Here is a 19,497-nt window from a genome sequence, read left to right on the forward strand (position 1 = left end):
CACAATTTAGTTATCTTTTTTTTGGAGGAGGGCAGAGCAATATTAATTGTCCAGAAAAAATATACACACACACATATATATGTGTGTGTATGTGTCTATAAAATTTGTATATCATTCCCCATTCAAAAGATTCCACCAGAAATATATTGAGTGTGGAAATTAGTACTGTATGTGGAGCATATATATATGACAGAGACAGTGTTCTGTTAGATGTTTTCTGGAGGTGCTATTATGAAGAAACTGATAGATTTATACTTGAAACTTAGAAAATATTTACATTAAATGAAAATTAGCAAAGTCCCGGGTTGGAAACTCTCCTAAAGGCATTATCTCAATCATCATAACACTTCTGCCTCTAAAACAAACCTGAGACATATTCAGTACATTTTGTTTTGGTCCAGTTTTTAGTTTATCCAAAAGCTTTTCCTATTAAAGAGCTTTCTGAAATCAGCTTTTCATATTGTATACTAATCAGATAATGACTTAGACTGTTCAGGAAAAATTCACTAAGTTTTCAAGAGAAAGAAAAAAAAAATTCCTGAAACAATCCATTTCATTGAGATTGTGTACAATACCAACATAGACTATTTAGGAGATTTTCCGTCTCTTTTATCATGAAAAATTCAAATGTCTTGACTTTTCATCAAATACCATATGGATTTTCACTTGAAATTATTGCTTAGTAGCCTGACGAAATCAGTTCATCTTCAGCTATATACAGATACAATCTGTTGTATCTAATGAAACCCAGCTAAGAGGATTTCTATTCAAATATATCGTAACTCTGAGATGAGTTATTTTTGCATATACAAATACAAATTTGTAAACTAAATGTGTTTGTCATGTAGCACCATTTAGGTATGGGAACTGGACTACAATTACCCAAATGTTAACAAGATCTAACGTTATTGTTGTGGTTTTTTAGTCACCAAGTGGTGTCCAATTCTTTGTGACACCATGGACTGTGGCCCACCAGGCTCATCTGTCCATAGGATTTCCCAGACAAGAATACTGGAATGGATTGCCATTTCCTTCTCCAGGAGATCTTCCTGACCTAGGAATAGAATCTGTATCTCCTACATTGGCTGGTGGATTCTTTACCACTGAGTCATCAGGGAAGCCCAGCATTATAATACCTTGATCTTTAAGTTCACTGTCTTACTGAATCACCCACATGTCCCTAGGAGACAAGGGTTGTTATGCTCATTTTATAGATTATTAAACTGAAGCTTATCCAGATTTACTTGTGTATAAGGCATAAGAATTTGGATAGGTAAATATACAGAGCATAATTCTTTTGGAATGATGTACCTTTTGATTGATTGACCTACCAGAACTGAAATAAGAAAACACACGCCAATTCAATTTGTAGTAATGGGAATATTATCTCTTCTGCATTTTTTAAAATGTATATATGTCCAAATGTGAATGGGTCAAGTTTGTCACTGGCACTGCCTTGAAGTCATTCAAAGACTTTCTTTTACCCTTGCAGGTAGAACGGGAAAAGGCCATTCTTCTGGCCAATCTCCAGGAGTCACAGACACAGCTGGAGCACACCAAGGGAGCACTGACGGAGCAGCACGAACGGGTGCACCGGCTCACGGAGCACGTTAACGCCATGAGGGGCCTACAGACCAGCAAGGAGCTCCAGGAGCTAGATGGGGAAAAGGGCCGGGACGCCGGGGAGGAGGCCCATGACTATGAGGTGGACATCAATGGCTTAGAGATCCTTGAATGCAAATACAGGGTGGCAGTAACTGAGGTGATCGATTTGAAAGCTGAAATTAAGGCCTTAAAGGAGAAATATAATAAATCTATAGAAAACTATACTGAAGAGAAGGCCAAGTATGAGAGTAAGATCCAAATGTATGACGAGCAGGTTACAAGCCTTGAGAAGACCACCAAGGAGAGTGGAGAGAAGATGGCCCACATGGAGAATGAGTTGCAAAAGATGACCAGCATAGCCAATGAAAATCACAACACCCTTAATACAGCCCAGGATGAATTGGTGACATTTAGTGAGGAGCTTGCTCAGCTTTACCATCACGTATGTCTGTGTAATAATGAAACCCCTAACAGGGTTATGCTGGACTACTACAGGCAAAGTAGAGTCACCCGTAGCGGCAGCCTGAAAGGCCCCGATGATCCCAGGGGACTTTTGTCTCCACGGTTGGTCAGGCGGGGTGTGTCATCCCCGGTAGAAACAAGGACCTCACCTGAACCAGTTTCAAAAGAAAACACAGAGGCCAGCAAAGAAACAAGTCCAACTAAGACCCCCACCATCTCTCCTGTTATTACTGCCCCACCATCATCTCCAGTATTAGATACAAGTGACATTCGCAAAGAGCCAATGAATATCTACAACCTTAATGCCATAATCCGGGACCAAATCAAACATCTGCAGAAAGCTGTGGACCGGTCCTTGCAACTGTCTCGTCAAAGAGCTGCAGCACGGGAGCTGGCCCCCATGATCGATAAAGACAAGGAAGCCCTAATGGAAGAAATCCTCAAGCTCAAGTCCCTACTGAGCACCAAACGGGAGCAGATCGCCACATTGAGGGCGGTGCTGAAAGCCAACAAACAGGTGATCTCATTCTACTGATGAGCTACACTAGCCAACACTTTCGTTTATGCCTAAATGTTTTTAGTGTCCACTACCATCAGGATGGGAGAAGGAAATGGCAACCCACTCCAATATTCTTGCCTGGAGAATTCCATGGACAGAAGGGCCTGGAGGGCTACAGTCCATGGGGTCACAGAGAGTCGGACATGACTAAGTGACTAACACTACTACTACTACCATCAGGATGAGAGTTCAGATTCCTGGTCAGCAAAGAAATAAAATGAACTGTGACCAGAGCCAGATCAGAACACAACAGTTTCCTTGAAGTGTGTGAATGGATGAGACAGGAGAGTAGCTATGCCTTACTAAGGTAGAAGTGAGGAATTTAAAACACAACAGAGAAAATCCAGTTGCATGTGTAGAAAGGCAGTCCAGGTGGCACTTACCTGGAGCCCAGCAATCATTGAGTGTGGAAAAGGGATGCAGAATAGGCTGGCAAGGCACCCTGATAGGTAGTTGGAGCAGAGAAAGAGAAAATAAATTATGCACTAACTCTGTCGGTGACCACCTATCTGAAATTTAGGTCCACTTGGGATGTTAATTCACCTGAGTCATAGCTTAAACAGTAGAAAAAATTTCCTAACCATAGATCTTGTCCTTAGGGCATAAGTAGGAATGCTACCACATGATTCTACCAACTCCTAGATCTCTTTGATGTCTGTATTTGTGTTTTACCCTCAAACTTTACCTGAGTGACAGTGCTGTGAAATACAGGTGGGAAGATATTTTTAACCTCTGTCTAGTTTCTCTGGAAAGTGAGACTTGACAGATACCTTTGAAAAGGATGGTGAATAAAGAATATCAATAAAGAGAAGCAACAAAGCATCCAATACCTTCTTGCAAATGTAAGCAATACTAGTGTTGGAAAGTGAAAGTTAATTTCAGATTCAGACGTCCTTTTCCTTTTACATTTAAATGGGTATCTACAGTGCAGCTTTCTACCCTCTTTATCTTCAGTTACTATAAACCTGTTGGTATAATTCAGAGTTCTATAATACAAGTGTTGAAATGTTTTAACTGACATAGATGTATAGGTAAGCATGGTCGATCAACCAAAAGAATTTTGTCAATAAGCATTCACTAATTGCATATTTCATGGCAGTTAGTAAGTAGGGATGAAAAAATAAGTGACTAGTGATCTAGTAGAATTTCAATATATGCCTGTAACTGTTTACAAGATAGGACCAATTATCAAGCACTTTAGAGTGGTGTAAACAGTGCTATAGGAATTAAGAGCAGGACAAAGCATTTCTGGGTGAATTTTAATTTTCACAGTGGTTTGTGGTACTGTCTGCATTACATTAGTGTCACATCCCATATGGTCTCAGTAAATTAAATGTAAACACATTTCTAGCCATGCCTTTAGTTTACATTTTAATGATGTTAGGGCTATTGCTGTGATGCTGTGTGCCATGAATGGCTCAGGTATCTACAGAGGACATCCACTATATTTAGACATTGTAGAATGTTTATGTTAAGGCTAAGCTGAGAATTCTGGTGCTCGCTTCGGCAGCACATATACTAAAAATTGGAACGATACAGAGAAGATTAGCATGGCCCCTGCGCAAGGATGACACACAAATTCGTGAAGCGTTCCATATTTAAAAAAAAAAAAAGAATTCTGTCATAGAGGAAAAAAGAGAATCCTGTTTTTATTAAAATAGGTGTTCTGCATTCTTTATAACTCTTTTCATATATCTTAGGGTTTTTTGTAAGCACAGTGTCTTCTGACGAAATAAGTAAATGTTTAGAAAGGACCTTCTGTATACTACTATGCTATGATGGATGCCAAAGATTCAAAGAAGGCCGATACATGGTCCCTGCCTTCCAGAAAAGGAGTCACAGACTTATGGGGATGTCAGAGTAGAACAGATAATTACAGTTTGATATTAGATATACTGCAATCCAATTTATGGGAACACTGCAAAGAAAGTAACTAATGAATCCTAGGGGTTAGGTATATAAGCCCAGTAAGTGTGATCAATCAAGTCAGCCTGAGCGGGGGAAGCAAAAGCAAGCAAAGCAAGCATAGCGAAGAAAAATATTTTTAGGATCTAGATCTCTGTGGCTAGAAACAAGATTTTTTTTAATTTAAAAAATAAACTTCAGGAGAATGTGATAAATGCAGATGTCAGCAAGTCTGCTAATGGGTCTTAGACTTCCTTAATTCCGAAAAAGCTTTGTGCAGTCTTGTGGACAAAAATCTACAAACAATGCTGAGTCCTTTGGGGGTATTTCTCACAAATAATAAATGACTTTGTACTTCTATTTCAGATCTTGCTCTACCATCACTTTCTTCTCTTCTCCTCTTAGTTAACTGACCATGTAGTTCCACATGCTTACAAACTCGTTACATCTACATTTTCACAACTTCACTATCTGTTCTTAATGATTTTGTGTCTAAATTTTTAAAAAATTTAAACAGCTCCCATTTTCCCCAGGTTGATTTCTGCATTATGGATAACTTTCTGAATCTATAATATTCCTAAAGATTCCACTGAGTTATAGCACTACAGAACATACTGAAGTATTTTATGAGTAACTTCTTTTAATCTAAAGTTAAATTCAATCAAAATTATTGTTATGTTAACAATAAAAATTTTTAAAACAATTAAGTTGTGACTTTGGAATAAAAACATTAACAAACTACATTGCTATCCCAACATTGTTTTAATTTTAAAAAGAATCCATTTATCTCTATAGATGGATTGGCACTTTGTATAAGAAAGTTGAAGCTGTCCACTTGAAGCATGAAAAGAAATGCCAAAAAACCATGGTAGTCTTTCTGGGAAATCCTGTTACTAGTGGGTTTTTCCATTAGTAATGGGCTTTTTTCATTAGCATTGAATATTTTACACACTCTGAAAAGCTGTAGTTAGCAGTTGGTAAAAATGGTGTGTTTCTAGTTTGCTTCAATATGAATACCATGGAGGCTATGCTTCAAACAGGCAGTCCCTAAATGTACATTGATTTCATGCATTGATTTAGCCAGCATTTTTTGTTTGTTTGTTTTTATTTCCTACTCTGTGTCAGGCTAGTTCTCACTTAGAAACCCTCTTAATTCCAAGAACTTTAAACATGCCCAAATTCAAACAAATGTTTAAGTTCATTCAATATTGTGGTGCTTGCTTGGGTAGCACATCCAATTTTACATATATATATATATATATATAGCTGGAGTAGGAAATGGCAACCCACTCTTGCCTAGAGAATTCCATGGACAGAGGAGCCTGGAGGGCTACAGCCCATGAGATCACAAAGAGTTGGACATGACAGGAAACTGAGTTTGTGCATGCATGTATATATACATATATATCTGCTTTTATGAAGATTGTGAAAAAGAACTTAACTATAATTTATTAAAGAAGTTGTATACTAACACATAGGAAAGAATTGATTCTTTGTTAATTCTTTTCCTTAAATATATAATACAGATTTATAGTTTGTCATACTCATGTTATAAATCGCAATGACCTGTGCCTTTTATTCTGTTTCAGATCCACTGCGCACAGATGACACAAGAATATTTGAGTTCTATTGTATTTCATTTGGAAGCTGTGCTTCTTCCCTAACTTCTTGATAAAATCCTTCTTATATAGAGTTTCATTTTGATTCCTTCATATCTGAAAATACCATATTCTCAACAATCTGCATTAAATATTTATTAAACTATTATATATCTTTCCCTTAGTCACTGATAATGACTCTGGTTCACAGCTGGCTTCTAGGGCAATTTATCCATATTATAGACTGATATTTATGTTTTGACATAAAAAATTGCCCTATATCCAAAGTATACATATATGTTTATATGAAATTCAACGTAGACAATTTTACTTTTTATTTGTGAAAGAAATAGACCCAGCATGAAGAAATGTGTATGATAGATTTTCCTGATGTGAAAATTGTAAGCCCTGTCATTTTTCTGCTTTAGACAGCTGAGGTGGCATTAGCTAATCTCAAGAACAAATACGAAAATGAAAAAGCAATGGTGACTGAAACTATGACAAAACTTAGAAATGAACTGAAGGCTTTGAAAGAAGATGCAGCAACCTTCTCATCCCTGAGAGCAATGTTTGCAACAAGGTAACAGTTTTCTCTTGCAAGGTTAGGTGCAGTACATGGGGATAAGGTGTGGTACATGGCTTCCCTCGTGGCTCAAATGGTAAAGCGTCTGCCTGCAATGTGGGAGACCTGGGTTCGATCCCTGGGTCGGGAAGATCCTCTGGGGAAGGAAATGGCAACCCGCTTCAGTACTCTTGTCTGGAAAATCCCATGGACGGAGGGGCCTTGTATACTACAGTCCATGGGGTCACAAAGAGTCGGACACAACTGAGCGACTTCACTTTCCTTTGTGAGGATAAAACTTTAAAATGATTATGTTCATCTTCCTGCATCATGAGTGTTATTTAATGTGTCATCTAAAAGGGTAAAGTATAAAGAAAATAGATGAGATTCCACTCTGACAAATCTAAAATAAAACCTTTTGTGCTATTTTCCAAAGCCCTCTACTGGACACCCTGGATCAAGCAATTCTTTTACATGAAAGTGTTTTTATTTTATTTTATTATTGTTTGGCCATGCCACGCAGCTTGCAAGATCTTAGTTCCCCAACCCAGGGTCGCACCCAGGCCCCGTTAGTGGAAACACAGAGTCTTAACCACTGGCCCTCCAGAGAATTCCTATACAAATGTTTTTACATTAATACAATAGATATTTTTTCTAGCGCCTTCTATACCCAAAAGAATTAGACCAAAGAAAACAAAACCTCCAATAAGGGGGAAAAACCCACTTCCTGAAATAGCTAAATATTATATTATCACCATTGACATTTATTTTTGTGTATATAAAAGTTTATCATTAGCAAGTATTTGTATGAAAAGATATCTTCATAATGAAGATTAATATTCATCATATCAGCTAATTACTTAGACTTAATATGTTATTCTTGTTTAGTTGCTAAGTTGTATCCAAGTCTTTTGTGACCCCATGGACTGTAGCCTGTCAGACTTCTCTGTCTGTGGGATTTCCCAGGCAAGAATACTGGAGTGGGTTGCCATTTCCTTCTCCAGGGAATCTTCCCATCTGAGGGACTGAACCCATGTCTCTGCATTAGCAGACAGGTTCTTTACCACTGAGCCACCAGGGAAGCCTAGACTTAATATACTATGAATTAAATTATGATTTCTATGATGTTATTATATATATTACCAAATTTTTCACACTACCCAACTAATTATTTAGACAAATGTTAGTTACTACCTCCCCCCACCAGTTTTGTCATGAAGCACCACTGTATTTTATTTTCAGACTTGAAATGATTGTTCAAAAAGTACTGATTCAAAAAAAAAAAAGTATTGATTCGGTGGTTTCAAAATCTTGAGATGCTCAATATAGTGCTGCAATTTCCTTTTTGCTGTCACAATTCAGTGCCAAAACAAAAATAATTCTATATTTGATATGATGCAAATGGTATAAAACTCACAAAGCATAACTACGGTTATGCTTTATTTGCAGATTCGATAAATTACTTGCATGTAGCTAATATAAATGTAAAAATAAATCCTGGGCCCTGGAATCTGTCCAGCTGCCTTTTTATGTCAGGAGAGAAAAGGCTCAAGTTCATACTTTTTGATTGACTCTTGGAGATGGCAATGAGGAGGCTAAGTGCCTAAGAGACCACAAGGGTGGTCTGAAGGGAACTGACTTCTTGATCTGAGCACAGAAGAGTTTGCATACCTATGGCCTCTACGGGGAGGTAGGGACAGGAGAATGGGTTTCATGCCTCCCTCTTTGAAAAGGAAATCAAAAAAATTTTAAAGGGACATTTAATGTCTCGATCTGGCTTATATAAGAATTATTACCCCAAAATAATGTATTCTAACAGAAATTTGTTTTTTCAGGTTATTAACTGCCTACTCCGTTGTATTTTTTTTAAATATTGTTATCTAACCAAGTAAAATAAATCCAGGGTCCTGAAATCCACATGTTATTTTACTAAGCCCTGATTTTTCTTATAATATTCCTACCGTGCTTCTTGACATTCAGTGTTAAAAAATAATGAGACTCACCTGGAGCTCAAGGTCTTTCACTACAAAGTCTATTTTTTTTTTTAATGCCATAAGTCTTATGTTAATTTCAAAGTTTATACAAAACATTTAGTAACTCCGGAAAGTCATTAACTGTCTTCTGATTTGTGAAGAGTATTCTTAGTGAGTAAATAAACTCAGAAAAAGCTCTGAATAATTGTGTGAATAATTCTTCATTCCAAATGTACATGTGCTCAGGTGTCACTTTTGGTGGAAAAAAGACCACTGAGCTTATCCTCCTGGTGCAGCAGTATCAAACCTGAACAAAGTCAACTATATCTGTATCAAACCCTCTGCAAATCTTGATCTTCTCTGACACCTATTGCTTTATCATTTGGTTGGGAAATCATTGAAAATACTCAGGTTTTTAGTTCAGGCAAATCTGCCATGTTGAAATCAGTAGCGACTATAATCTGAACTCAAAAATATAAATAAAATACATGTTTTCTTTACAAATATTATTATTCTTTTGTATGCTAAAGGCATAGACTATAAAATTATTATAACACATCTACGATGCTGTGTAATTACCTGAGACTTTACTGTTGGTTTTTCTGCATCATGGAGCAGCCCTTACAATAATTCTGTCTCTGGAGTTCAAGATACTGCCTATTAAGAATGTCCCTAGGCCTTCCCTGGTAGCCCAATGGTTAACACTCTGTGCTTCCACTGCAGGTGGTGTGGGTTCAATCCCTGGTTCCCTGGTCAGGGAACTAAGATCCTGCATGCTTCACAGCAAGGCCAAAAGAAAACAAAAAGAATGCCCCCATATGTACTTCATTGTATAGATGAACTATCAGTTATTGAACCTGCTCTGTTTCCAACTTCCTACTGTAATAGATTACTTCTATTCCATTACTTCCATTGTAATGGAATTACTTCCATTACTTCCAAATCCTAGTAAAATTCATTACTTTCAACTGAAGCTCCAAATGTAATTGCACAAAGATTTTCTCCTGACCACTTTTCTGTTGTGGTTCTAGATGTGATGAATATGTCACCCAGTTGGATGAGATGCAGAGACAGTTAGCAGCTGCAGAGGATGAAAAGAAGACTCTAAACACTTTGTTACGAATGGCTATCCAGCAAAAACTCGCCCTGACCCAGCGGCTGGAGGACTTAGAGTTTGACCATGAGCAGTCCCGTCGCAGCAAAGGCAAACTTGGAAAGAGCAAGATCGGCAGCCCTAAAGTAAGTGGGGAGGCATCAGTCACCGTGCCCACCATAGACACTTACCTCCTGCATAGTCAGGGCCCACAGACACCCAACATTCGGGTCAGCAGTGGCACTCAGAGGAAAAGGTATGCATGCAGCGATCTTCATAGTATGGTGCAGTGGCCAGATTTTAGTTAACTGCAAAAATTAATGTGCTCTTATTGTGGAGGATGGAGGAAGGGAAGGAAGAGAAAAACTGGGAGTGGGTATATAAATGGGCCTTGCCAATGTTGGTTTTTCCAAATTAAAACCTTTTGATCATTGTGTTTATTTGTTTCTGTCCCCCACACCCCATCTCTTGGTTAACCATAATATACTTTTCAAGTGTCTGTTAACATTTTTGCTGTTCCTTGTATGCATAAATATGCCTCTCCCTTACCTCCAACCTAAAAATTGGTAGATGAAAAGTGGATATTAAGAATGAAGCTATGCTTTACATGGGTGATAATTTGAATGGTAATGCTGCTATTTACCAGCTTCTCTCTAATGAGGCAAGAATATGAATGTGTTCTCTTAGGGGAACTTTTGTTCATATGCCGAAAACTGATGACCGACTGAAAGGAGATGTCTCTATTTCAGTCAAATAGAATGGAATATGTATAGTGTTTTTCTTAAAAGAAGGTTTTTGTGCTTTTTCTTTTAGTATGTGAATATTGTTTTTAAAAATCATTCGTAAGGTTATTAATGGCTTGATTTTATTACCTTTCTCCAGAGTCCTGGATGTTGAATTACTTACCCTGTATTTTTCAGTTAATAGTGAGATTTTATTTTAGGAGCTTTCAATTAAGAATCAAACAATATAAATATTTTCTGTTTGTGGTTCGAACTGACTAACTATAATAAATCTCTTTTCCAGTATCCAGTACAATTTCCAAATAGGGTTGTATCCTGGTATGGAAACTAAACATTTAGTGAAAATCTTGATTTACTTGTTAAAAAATTAAATGCCAATATAAATAATGTTGTCACTGGTGAGGCTTTGAAAGGTAATTAAAGTAAAACTTTTTTGTTTCCTATATGTATTTTCTTGGATCTCCTGCAAGACAATTTTCACCTTCCCTTTGTGATCAGAGCCGTCCCAGGACTTCAGGGGCTTCCTACCTACAGAATTTATTAAGAGTTCCCCCTGATCCCACCTCCACAGAGTCATTTCTTCTGAAGGGCCCCCCTTCCATGAGTGAATTCATCCAAGGGCACCGGCTCAGCAAGGAAAAAAGGTTAACCGTGGCTCCACCAGGTAAACATTTTTTCCTTGGGTGCATGTGATGCAAATGATGAGTTGAATAGACCAACTCTCCCCTTCCTTCCAGCTACTCACACCCACCCATCCACAGAGTCTAACTTTGATGATGATAAATTTCTACTGTTACAGTAAACACGCCTTTATACTATGCTTCCTGTTTCCTCCTTTACTCAGCCAGACTGTCATTTCTTAGGCGTCTCCAGGGACTTCCCTTTTTAGCAGCCAAGGATGAAAACTGAGAGTTGGAAGGAATGGGATAGGTGAAGGGAAACTAGTGACAGGCACAAGGCAAGACACACAGTCCTATTTGCAGTTTGGTAGCTCCTAGCAACTCTGTCTTGGTCAAATTTTGTCATTTTCTTCTGATCATTTTTAACATAATTTCAGTCAAGGGAACCATCTCTATAAAAAGCTCTTTGGGCTGATCTCCTTTTGCAGTGACTCAGAATGTCTTCTCAATTATAGAAAATATAAAAGTAAAATCCTCTTAGGTTTTGCCCCTCAGGAACATTTAGGTCTTAATATAATGTTCTTATAGTTTGTAAACCCTTATTTATTTGTGCTTATCAGCATGCTCACAACTTACTTTAGCTTCACTGTTTTGCATTTTTCTAATATTTTTTGTTTTTTCTCTGAAAGGCCTCATTTGAAAATATGACTTCTGGCAGATAAACATCATTCTTTCGGGAAATCCCTTACATGTTAACTATAGGTCAGAGGTGGTGCACTTGAATTCTATGAAACAAAATAAGCCCAAAGGCAGCTGTTATTAGGCTATCATAAGGAATGAAAAATTAAAAACTAATTCCAGTTAGTTGTCAACAGTTATAAATTCAACAGAGTTCACCGGGACAGCTGTATTTCTGGCCTCCCTTGAATGATTCTGGCAGCCTCAAGTCTGCATTCATGCATGTCAACAACCTGCTGGAGCTATGTAATGGCTGCTGCTTTTAAACAGGGCAAACTGCGGTTTACCACTGGTCCCCTCACTGCCAATTACATATACCCAGCCTGCTGTACTTGTTTCTGTTGTCATTTGGCTCCTAATGTAACCTTTGAGTTTGTCACCTTTGCCACACACAAAAAATTTTTTTTTAGTTACTTCAATTTTACCTTAATTCCTTTTTGGAAACCTCAGCCTTTGGATCTCTAATACTGTACTTCCCTTATCTGATTCATGAATCAGCCTACTGATTGGGATTAAAAGATATGGTGTGAAAATTTATAGTACAAGTTAGACATTCTAAGAATGTTTGAAGACATAGGTAGTGTGATAAGGAGTTGGAGGAGATTAACAGCCAAATGTTCACCTAAATGTTCACCTAAAATAAAAAGTCAGATTTTCCTGGAGGTTCCTCCTTTCGTGACTCTTTTGCTCTTGTTTTAGACCCCTTTGGAAGCTACCTTGAAGTATCTGTGAGTCACTATAGTGGTCCTGATTCATCAGAACACCTAAGTTAAATAAAACCCAAAGATCTTATTGTGTTCCAACTGGACCTAGTAGCATTATCTTCTAGAACTTAGAAAAGAAATTCTTTGATTAATAAGTAAATCTATTGTATTTTAATTTTAAAAGTGACATATCAATAATATTAAAATTAATAATAAATATTAATAACAGCTATTTTCATTTTGTATATGACTGTTTGATCCTTGTTTACATTAATATCTTTCTACATCATAGTCATTACATTGCAGAAACCACTAACATATATCTTAAATTTTTCTGTTACTATCTAGTCTTATTTTTATTTTTAAAGGTTGTATCATAAATTTTACTTCAGATATTATCATTGCATTAATCACCACTTCCTCTCTTGTTAACCACTGAGATGGTTTTCCATTATTTGTTATAAGATGCTGTTAGAAATATCATGCATTCAACTTCTCATCTATTCCATTCTTTTCTCAAGAGTGAGATCACTGGGTTAAAAGTATGAACATCTTTATGTTTTTTGCTCTATTTTGATGTTCTGATGTGATGTCCAAAAGGGCATATCAGTGTACTGAAAGTCTTACATTTTCCCCATTTTCACACATTCTGAATCTTTCTGCTACTGCTAGTCAGAATACATGAATGAGAATACTATTATGTGGCCTGAAATTCTTTAGTTTTGAATAATGAGAAAATGCCATAGAGCTTAGAAATGATTGCTATATGCAAGATGAGATATAAATAATGTAGGCCAGAAAAGCATTTTAATTACAACTTAGCATATTGATAAACCTTATATTTTAACCATTTATTTGAAGTTAAAATAATAAAAGTATGAAGGAAGTAAATCTGTTATTATAGCCTGAAGAATTTTCAATATTACATCATGGAACCAACCAGATTAGTCCTTAATAAATTCTTAGATCAACCCAACAACATTTTCCAAAAGGTTCTGTTTAAATGAATAGAAACTGATTAGCCATCTACACCAAAGTGTAGCTTCTAAAAATATTTGCATTATTGACAATATATATTTTTCCTAGACTAAACTATATTGGATAAGGCATATTAAACATTATTTACAATGCTTTCACTATATAAAATGTTTCATTAAGCTGAGGGAGGGAAAGTATGCCATTTATATCCAATCCTATGTTCTATGCAAGAATATCTTAAACCCATGGCAAGTAATAGGTTTTATGAGTACTTTTTATTCTTGGGTTTAATATAAGTTATTGATTATTATAGATTTACTTGCTGGTAACAATCTATATACATCATTTTAAAAGGATGATTTTCTATTAATTTATCAGAATTTTTTGATAGGCATTGTTTTCTAAAATGTATTTTTAATGTTTTCTACAATATATTTTTAGTTTATTTTTAGGTGATTTTAATTATTCTATTAAGTCAATATACAGATTGTTTCTATTGAGGATCATTGAAGAAATTAAATCAATGTAAATGATATTAGTTTAATTTGTTTTGGATTCTTTGGTTGAGGAATTGCAAGAGATATAAATCTAATATAAATTTTAAAACAGAACATAGAATATTATTTACCATATATAAGGAATATTTAGAAATAGATTTCACTTCTATGAGATGGTTAGCATAAAACCCCATCTTCTTCAAGGCACAATTTCTCAATTTTTGGAAAGTCAGTTCTAGAATAGGGCATTAATTTTCAAAATTAGCAGACTGTTTTGTGCTAATTTATTAGTACATTGTTCTGATTGATTTCTAATATTAGTAAAACTTTGTGGAGGAAAATTCTGGCTATGGCTCAGTCTCTGCTACCTCAGCTCTAGAAATTCCAGAGTTTCTGGCTGTGACTTACTGACTTTTTTTCTCCTGACTTATCCTTATCCAGCATACAAACTTCAGCATCCTCCCCTCATGTAGCTTTGAAGAACTTGAATCAAAGTGTTCCATTCTGATATCAACAAGTTTGCAATCAGAAAGCAGATAGTATATCTTCATAATATTAGTGGTTATTTTGTAGCCAATATTTCATCTCAGTGCCTTAACTACCTAGGTTTGCGTAATTAATAGAAACTTATAATTTAATCAATAATTAAAATCAATCTACCAGAGTATATGAAAGGAATCTATTCAGATCATAGGCCAGAGATGTTATTTCTGTGGTAAAGACCTAAGTGCATCATTTGCACAAGTGAATTAGGTTCCTGGACCCAACTGCAGCGTGAGGAGCGGGAGAAGGCAGTGCTTCAGCACACCAAGCAGTTCTTTGATACCAGCTGGTTGCCATAGGATCCAACTCAACTCTGATACCATCTGCCTGGAGATGGCATCAGATTCCACACACTGAGGACTCAATCTGACAAGATTGCCCCACACCCGCATCCCCACTTCTTAAGCCAATCAAAAGCCTGGGCTATTACCTGTGTCTCTGACCCACCGCTATAGATTGGAGTTCCCATGACCCCTCTTTAGACTCCAGATACCAGTCCAAAGTCCAGGTTGTTTCCTTACTTCTGAACGACTGACTATAAACCAAAGGTTCCCAAGACCCCTCTTCAGGTTCAATTAATCTGCTACTTCCTCAATCACTGGTTTATTATTTTTTTAAAAAAGTAACTCAGGAACAGCCAGACAGAGAAATTTGTAGGTCAAGAAACAGGGAAATGTGCCACAGTTTGCCTACTCTTCCAGCATGACACTGTAATCTCCACGTGTTCACCAACCCAGAAACTCTGTGAACCCTGTCCTTTGAGATTTCTATGGCGGTTTCATTAGAGAAGCATGAGTTTGATTAAATCATTGGCCGTTTAATGATTGATTCAACCTTCAGGGGTTGAAACTGAAAGTTCCAACTCTCTGTGGTTGGTTCCCCTGGCAACCAGCCTCCACCCTTAGGTGGGGTCCTAAAGTCATCTCATTAACACAGCAAGAGACACTTTTGTCATTCTTAGCACTTAAGAAATTCCAATGTTTGGGGAGCTAAGAGCCAGGAATCCTGGACGAAGACCAAATATACATTCCTTATAAATCACAGTATTGCAACAGGATAAATAAGAAATCTGAAACTTGAAAAAGCAAGCTTGAACTTTCTTCTTGAAGTAATAGCCTGAGCAGTCTGCTCTTCATGAACCTGTGTTTTCCCTGTAGAAGGTTTTTCTCTTGAATGTTCTGCTTCCCTGTGTGATTTCAGTTCCTCCGTTCCTCACTGCTTCACTCTTTTCCTTCCTCCTCTCTCTTTCTCTGAAACCATTACTGAACTATTGTGAAAGAATGGTTTTGAAATCTGAAATTTTTCTATGGTATTTTAAATCTTACCAATTTTTAAAGGAGCTCATAGAAATATATTAACCTTAGTATGTACTCACTCCTTTAGTAACAAACATGTTACTAAACATGTTCATTAGTGAAAATTGCCTTTACATTTCCCTACATTCAAATAATAAATATGTATATGTGTTTGTTGTATTACAAAGCCTATGTTCTTAAATATGTACCCAAATCACATTTCTTTCATTGACTCATTTTCTCATTCACTTGTTTGTCAAATTTTAGCAAAGTATATTGTGCACCTACTATGTGTCAGGCACTTTTTTTTGCTTTTGTTATAATCCATGGGATTGCAAAGAGTTGGACATGACTGAGCGATTTTCACTGACTGACTTACTTATAATGTGAAAGTGTTAGTTACTCAGTCATGTCTACTCTTTGCAACCCCATGGACAGTATCCTGTCCAGCTCCTCCCTCCATGGGATTCTCCAGGCAAGAATACTGGGTTGCAATTTCCTTCTCCAGGGGGTCTTCCCAACCCAGTGATGTTCAAGTAAAACATCACCTCTGTTATCCCCTTTTAAGGGGAGGTAGATATGCAAATAAGTAATGATATTAGTAAATGTTCCTGGTAAATAGAAGGATTGGGGTGATGAGGAAATCCTGCCCAAAGAAATGCAAGTACTTGTCATGAGAGGTAACTGTAGACCTTAATAGGTAGAAGGCAAAGGTGCAGGTATGGGTAAAGAGAAAAGCCTCGTAGGAGATCAGCTTGCACAAAGGCTGATGAATTAGGGGCTAGAAACTGGATCAGGACTTGGGAGTGATGGGAATGACTCTAGAAAGGCAGACAGGGACTTGAAAATAGAGGGCCAGGTTAGTGAGAATAGACTTTATTCCAAGGGCACAGGTAAGTTTTCAGAAGAGGAGGATTTTTAGTTTATAAGTCTAAACAGTGTATTTAGTCCCACCTGGCAGCGAGGTGGAGAATGGATTAGATGTAGGTAATGTTAACCAATGCTAGGAAAGATTGAAGGCAGGAGGAGAAGGGGACAACAGAGGATGACATGGTTGGATGGCATCACTGATGCGATAGACATGAGTTTGAGTAGGCCCCAGGAGTTGGTGATGGTCAGGGAAGCCTGGCATATTGAAGTCCATGGAGTTGCAAAGAGTTGGACATGACTAAGTGATTGAACTGATTGACTGACTGACTGAATGTTACCCAAACACTGGGTTCTCCTCTTGATGGGTGTCAAGCCAAAAGACACAACTGAAACCATGTAACTCAGATTGGGATTTGAACCCACAGTCTTTTAACTGATATCACACCTAATCTCAGGACTTAATGAAACTCAGTTTCTTGATGTCCCATCACAGAAAGAATTCAGGGAGAGACAAAGTGATAGGTAAGAAATAGATTTATTTAGAGAGAAATACACTCCATAGAGTGTGGGCCATCTCAGAAGGCGAGAGCAGCCCCTGAGTATGGCGTGGTTAGTGTTTTTATGGGCTGGGTAATTTCATAGGCTAATGACTGGAAGGATTATTCCAACTATTTTGGGGAAGGGGCAGGTTTTTCTAGGAGTTGGGTCACTGTCTACTGTTTTGCCTTTGATGATCAGCCTCAGAACTGTGATGGCGCTGGTGGGTGTGTCATTTAGCATATGCTAGTGTACTCAGTTCAGTTCAGTACTTGCTCAGTACTTGCTCAGTCCTGTCTGACTCTTTGTGACCCCATGGACTGCAGGCCCCAGGCTTCCCTGTCCATCACCAGCTCCTGGAGCTTGCTCAGACTCATGTCCATTGAGACAGTGATGTCATCCAACCATTTAATCCTCTGTTGTCCCCTTCTCCTGCCTTCAGTCTTTCCCAGCATCAGGGTCTTTTCCAGTGAGTTAGTTCTTCACATCAGGTAGACAAATTATTGGAGCTTCAGCTTCAGCATCAGTCCTTCCAATGAATATTCAGGACTGATTTCCTTTATGAGTGCCTGGTTTGATATCCTTGCAATCCAAGGGACTCTCAAGAGTCTTCTCTAACACCACAGTCAAAAGCATCAATTCTTCCATGCTCAGCTTTCGTCATGGTCCCACTCTCACATCCATACATGACTACTGGAAAAACCATAGCTTTGACTAGACGGACCTTTGTCAGCAAAGTAATGTCTCTGCTTTTCAGTATGCTGTCTAGGTTGGTCATAGCTTTACTTCCAAGGAGCAAGCAACTTTCATGGCTGCAGTCACCATAGCAGTGATTCTGGAGCCCAACAAAATAAAGTCTGTCACTGTTTCCATTGTCTCCCATCTACTTGCCATGAAGTGAGGAGACCGGATGAAATGATCTTCATTTTTTGAATTTTGAGATTTAAGCCAGCTTCTTCACTCTCTACTTTCACTTTCATCAAGAGAGTTTTTAGTTCCTCTTTGCTTTCTGCCATAAGGGTGGTGTCATCTGCATATCTGAGGTTATTGATATTCCTCCCTGCAATCTTGATTCCAGCTTGTGCTTCATCCAGCTCGGCATTTCACATGATGTACTCTGCCTAAGTTAAATAAGCAGGGTGACAAAATGTCGTCTTGATGTACTCCTCTCCCAATTTGGAACCAGTCCATTGTTCCATGTCCAGTTCTAACTGTTACTTCTTGACCTGCATACAGATTTCTCAGGAGGCAGGTAAGGTGGTCTGGTATTCCCATCTCTTGAAGAATTTTCCACATTTTGTAGTGATCCACACAGTCAAAAGCTTTGGCATAGTCAATAAAGCAGAAATAGATGTTTTTCTGGAACTCTCTTGCTTTTTCAATGATCCAGCAGATGTTGGCAGTTTGATCTATGGTTCCTCTGCCTTTTCTAAATCCGGCTTGTACATCTGGAAGTTCTCAGTTCACGTACTATTGAAGCCTAGCTTGGAGAATTTTGAGCATTACTTTGTTAACATGTGAAATGAGTGCAATTGTGCAATAGTTTGAACATTCTTTGGCATAGCCTTTCTTTGCGATTGGAATAAAAACGGACGTTTTGCGGTCCTATGGCCACGGCTGAGTTTTCCAAATTTGCTGGCATATTGAGTGCAGCACTTTCACAGCATCATCTTTTAGGATTTGAAATAGCTCAGCCAGAATTCTGTCACCTCCACTAGCTTTGTTCATAGTTATGCTTCCTAAAGCCCCCTTGACTTCACCTTCCAGGATGTCTGCTTCTAGATGAGTGATCACACCATCATGGTTATCTGGATCATGATGATCTTTTTGTATAGTTCTTCTGAGTATTCTTGCCACCTCTTCTTAATATTTTCTGCTTCTGTTAGGTCCATATGATTTCTGTCCTTTATTGTACCATTCTTTGCATGAAATGTTCCCTTGGTATCTCTAATTTTCTTGAAGAGATCTCTAGTCTTTCCCATTCTAGTGTTTTCCTCTATTTCTTTGCACTGATCACTGAAGAAGGCTTTCTTATCTCTCCTTGCTATTCTTTGGAACTCTGCTTTCAAATAGGTATATCTTTCCTTTTCCCTTTGCCTTTCACATCTTTTCTTTTCTCAGCTATTTGTAATGCCTTCTCAGACAACCATTTTGCCTTTTTGCATTTCTTTTCCTTGGGAATGGTCTTGATCACTGCCTCCTGTACAGTGTCACA

At 37.7% G+C, this 19,497-nt stretch overlaps 1 protein-coding gene and 1 non-coding gene across 11 annotated transcripts in view; both read left to right on the plus strand.

The window, feature by feature from the left end:
* Positions 1 to 19,497, plus strand: part of BICD1 (BICD cargo adaptor 1) — a 246,604-nt gene that overhangs the window by 198,435 nt on the left and 28,672 nt on the right. For 4 of the 10 annotated variants that reach the window (XM_043440945.1, XM_043440944.1, XM_043440946.1 and 1 more), the window contains exons 5-7: positions 1,493 to 2,584; positions 6,558 to 6,709; positions 9,696 to 9,903. In XM_043440945.1, coding sequence (XP_043296880.1) covers positions 1,493 to 2,584; positions 6,558 to 6,709; positions 9,696 to 9,903 — 1,452 coding nt within the window. Of the gene's footprint in view, positions 1 to 1,492; positions 2,585 to 6,557; positions 6,710 to 9,695; positions 10,014 to 10,970; positions 11,165 to 19,497 lie in introns of those variants that run through there. The other 6 variants (XM_043440940.1, XM_043440941.1, XM_043440943.1 and 3 more) reach the window with 4 other exon arrangements.
* Positions 4,121 to 4,228, plus strand: LOC122424169. Its single transcript, XR_006264354.1, has one exon. It is a non-coding gene; the product is annotated as a U6 spliceosomal RNA (small nuclear RNA).

The sequence above is a fragment of the Cervus canadensis genome, chromosome 21 (genome assembly GCF_019320065.1).
Source record: "Cervus canadensis isolate Bull #8, Minnesota chromosome 21, ASM1932006v1, whole genome shotgun sequence".
In the NCBI taxonomy this organism is placed as follows: Eukaryota; Metazoa; Chordata; class Mammalia; order Artiodactyla; family Cervidae; genus Cervus; species Cervus canadensis.